The sequence below is a fragment of the Geospiza fortis genome, unplaced genomic scaffold (genome assembly GCF_000277835.1).
Source record: "Geospiza fortis unplaced genomic scaffold, GeoFor_1.0 scaffold16, whole genome shotgun sequence".
Classification (NCBI taxonomy): Eukaryota; Metazoa; Chordata; class Aves; order Passeriformes; family Thraupidae; genus Geospiza; species Geospiza fortis.
In genome coordinates, this window is record NW_005054302.1 from 5,181,269 (window position 1) to 5,184,685 (window position 3,417).

At 42.4% G+C, this 3,417-nt stretch overlaps 1 protein-coding gene across 1 annotated transcript; it reads left to right on the forward strand.

Annotated features, from left to right (window-relative positions):
* The first annotated feature begins 897 nt into the window (after window positions 1–897).
* SLN (sarcolipin) lies at window positions 898–2,691 on the forward strand. Its single transcript, XM_031066100.1, has 2 exons — window positions 898–996; window positions 2,039–2,691. The coding sequence occupies exon 2, from the start codon at window positions 2,144–2,146 to the stop codon at window positions 2,237–2,239; it is 96 nt and encodes a 31-aa protein (XP_030921960.1). The 5' UTR covers window positions 898–996; window positions 2,039–2,143; the 3' UTR covers window positions 2,240–2,691.
* Window positions 2,692–3,417: the final 726 nt, after the last annotated feature.

Genomic DNA, 3,417 nt, shown 5'->3' on the forward strand with positions numbered 1-3,417 from the left:
GCCTTGAGCAAAGATAAGGGCATGTGGGGGTTACAGCTCCCTAAGCCACAGAGCAGTGTCTTTCTGGGGTGAAACACTGCACGGTGGCAGAAATACTTCTCTGTATGCTCAGATAGTTGAAGTTCACACCAGCACTGAAACTCAATGGGAGGAAGAGTATGCAAGAGTGTCAACAGTTCTTTTAAGAAATGTTTTGTACTTTTCAGCACAAACTAGTCCCCAAATTTCCTGTCCAGGAAATTATCCTCTTTCAGTTATTTGTATTGAAATGGAAAGTATATTTTGCTCCTATTCTCTCTCTTTTAAATGCATACGAACTCAACACTTTCTTTCCCCTTCTCCACGCTGGGGAAGACACCAACCGGCCAAAGGAAAGAATGTAGTGGCAGAACATGGGGAATGTCTTCCAGCTCAAAGAGTAGGTTTAGATTAAATATTAGGAAGAAATTCTTCACTATGAGGGTGATGAAACACTGAAACAGGTTTCCCAGAGAATCTGGGTGCCCCAGTTCCCAGAAGTGCTCAAGGCCAGGTTGGATGGGACTCTGAGCAACCTGGTCTAGTGGGAGGTGTCCCTGTCCACAGCAGGGGAATTGTAACTGGATAATTTTTAAGGTTCCTTCCAACCAAAACCATTCAATGATTGTATGAAATTCTCTATCAGATCCAATTGACTCCCAAGAGATGCACACAGCTCTGCTGTTAGTACAGCACTGTGGCAAAAGAACCAAATCCACCCAGAGAGCCCACTGCATAAACAGCCTTAACCAAGTTTGCAGCCCAGCTTAGCCCTTTAAAAATATTTGGGGGGGGGTGATGTCAGCACCTGGATTGCCAACGCACTTGTTGGTCTCCACCCTCAGCCTACTTTAGTTCCCACACAGGGACAGAGCATCCAGACCGAGTGGCAGATAGGCAGAAGCTTGGAGGGCAAAATTATCTGCAGTGACCCAAAGTCCAGAGGCAGAACCACTGGGCTCCATTTACCTCCTCAAGGTAAAAGAACTGGCTTACTTATTAGGTCAGATTTTCTCATGTGCAAGGACATAGAAGGCTGGCAAAACAACTTGAAAATGTAGGAATTTGTTAACTGCATGCACTAGGCTTTTAATATTTAATCTGCAAACTAAAGTAATTTCAATTGAAACTCTCTGTCTTCATGCTGGTATGGTCCCAAGGCTTCTCATTTGCACCAGATATGTTACAGCCTAATCTGGTTGTGTAGCTGAAATTCTTTGTCTAGACTTAATGTTTCATTTGTTTAAGGGTTCTTATTTTATTTACATGGTATGCAGAGTTTAGTGCATGATATTAATGATATTCTCTTTTCTCTGCATGAACTCCAAAATCATATAAAATTCAAAAATTGCTGTCATAAAGTAAATAAAAGCAATAACCAACAGAAAAGTTTATGAGTACAAATCGAATGGGATTTTTGAAATATGAGGTTTTAGCATTTTTCAATTCAATTTTTCCTTGAAATTTCAGGAAAGGCAGAAGTTTATCGAGAAAATACTATTTCATCTGTGGAAATGACTCACAGAATATGTGAAGTTCTTCAGAAATTAAAATGTCAAACCCTAGGTTCTCCTTGTGCTTTTAGTAGTAACAAATAATTCACATTTATTAATCTTTCTCTATAAAATAATAGTTTGCACTTATTTTTTAAAAAAACAATACACCTGCAAATATAGGAATTTAAAAACTCTTAGCAGTAGTCTATTTACAATGTATACTTGTTGAAATGGGTCTTGGGCATTATTTATTTGAAAATACTTGCAGAAAGCAGCAGTGATTTACACAGACTGCTCACCCCTGTGTACTCTATTTTGGGACGACACTGGGAACGTCCTTGCTGGAAATCAAAGAAGGTGATAAGCTGCCAAAGGTGGCTTTTACTTCTTAGCACCCCAGTGCTTACTGACTCCTGGCCACTGAAACAACATTTATTTAGACTGACACAAAAAACTCTGTGGAATCTGCCACCTTCATGTATCTGTCCTTTACGTATTTTTCTTTTTTTTTTTTTTTTGAAAAGCCTGTGACCTGAAGGTTGAGCTCAAGGACACATCCAAGCAAGTCACCGGAGTCTTCCCTTTGCTCTGCCTGCTGACCTCTGCTCTCTCCTCATTATTCCCAAAAAATGGAACTTTCCACACGAGAAATTTGCCTCAACTTCATGGTTGTCCTGGTCACTGTAATCCTCATGTGGCTCCTTGTGAAGTCTTATCAGGATTGAAAGACTCTCAGAAACCCTGGAGGTGATTTCAGTGTGTGCCTCCACAGACGTCAGTGGCACCCACAGCATGCCACAACAATTAGCTTTCAGTCAATTGAGGATGTTGTGAACCTTTATTTTTTCACTCTCTCCTATCTGTTGCCTGTGCTAATGTTTGTAATGGGTCTGTGATGGTGTAATTCTTTCAGTCTGCAGTGATCCATCTGTAAAGTGTAAGATGCTTAGGAACAGTTTGATGTGGCTGTCTCCTCTGGTAGTTTCTGTGAGTGCTGTACTCCCAACCCACCATGCTGGCTTGTTTGGCATCAGTGTTGGGTTCTGGAAGGTGTAAGACTGCAATGTGTAATGTAAGAGCCTGTATTATCCAATGTCAATGGCATAAACTTGGTTAGCAAAAAGGAATGTGAAACCTCTGCTTCCACTTGCACATTTTGTTTAAATAAAGACCATGTAAAACCATCTTTTGGAGCATTCCTTATCCCTCTCCTGACCTGAGCTGATAATAGCTGTGGTACAGTGTGATATGAAAGTGGGGTGGTTTGCTTGTTCCTCCTACTTACATTTCAATTTCTATTTTTTAAAAACAGCTGTAGAATGGAAACCCTGCAGCATAACAGACATGTAACCACATACATGACCTGTTTGGGTGATTTTCTGTCCAGAGTCACTTACACCCTCGGAGCCTGTGGACACAGATTTCAAAGAGAGCCTTTGTCCCACTGGGACATCATCAATAATTGCGTTTTCTGAAGCTGGATTTCGGGAAGGGATTCCCACAGTTCTATTTTGGGCCAAGCTATTTTTGGAGCAGTGCCTGCCGGGATGAGCCTGGCCAATTGCAGGCATAGGTTCCTGCTGGCACCCCAGCCCAGCCATGAGCCTTGCCCAGAGCAGGACTCCCAGTGGGACATGCCAGGTGTCACGGCACAGCCGTGGCCAGCCTCAGGAGGCTGAGGTGTGACTGTGTCTGGGTTGCTGTGATGGTGTCATCGCCTGCTAAAACATCTTGAGCCAGCTTGAAGAGCCCACAGTTCCTGGGCTTGTGAAATCAGTAATGAAACTCCTCCTAGGAATTCCCCATCTGTCATTTTAATGGCTTCAGAGAATCAGCATCCTCTACAAAGTACAGCTTCCTGTAGGAAGGCAGTCTAGTATGTACCGTGATGCTGATACACATC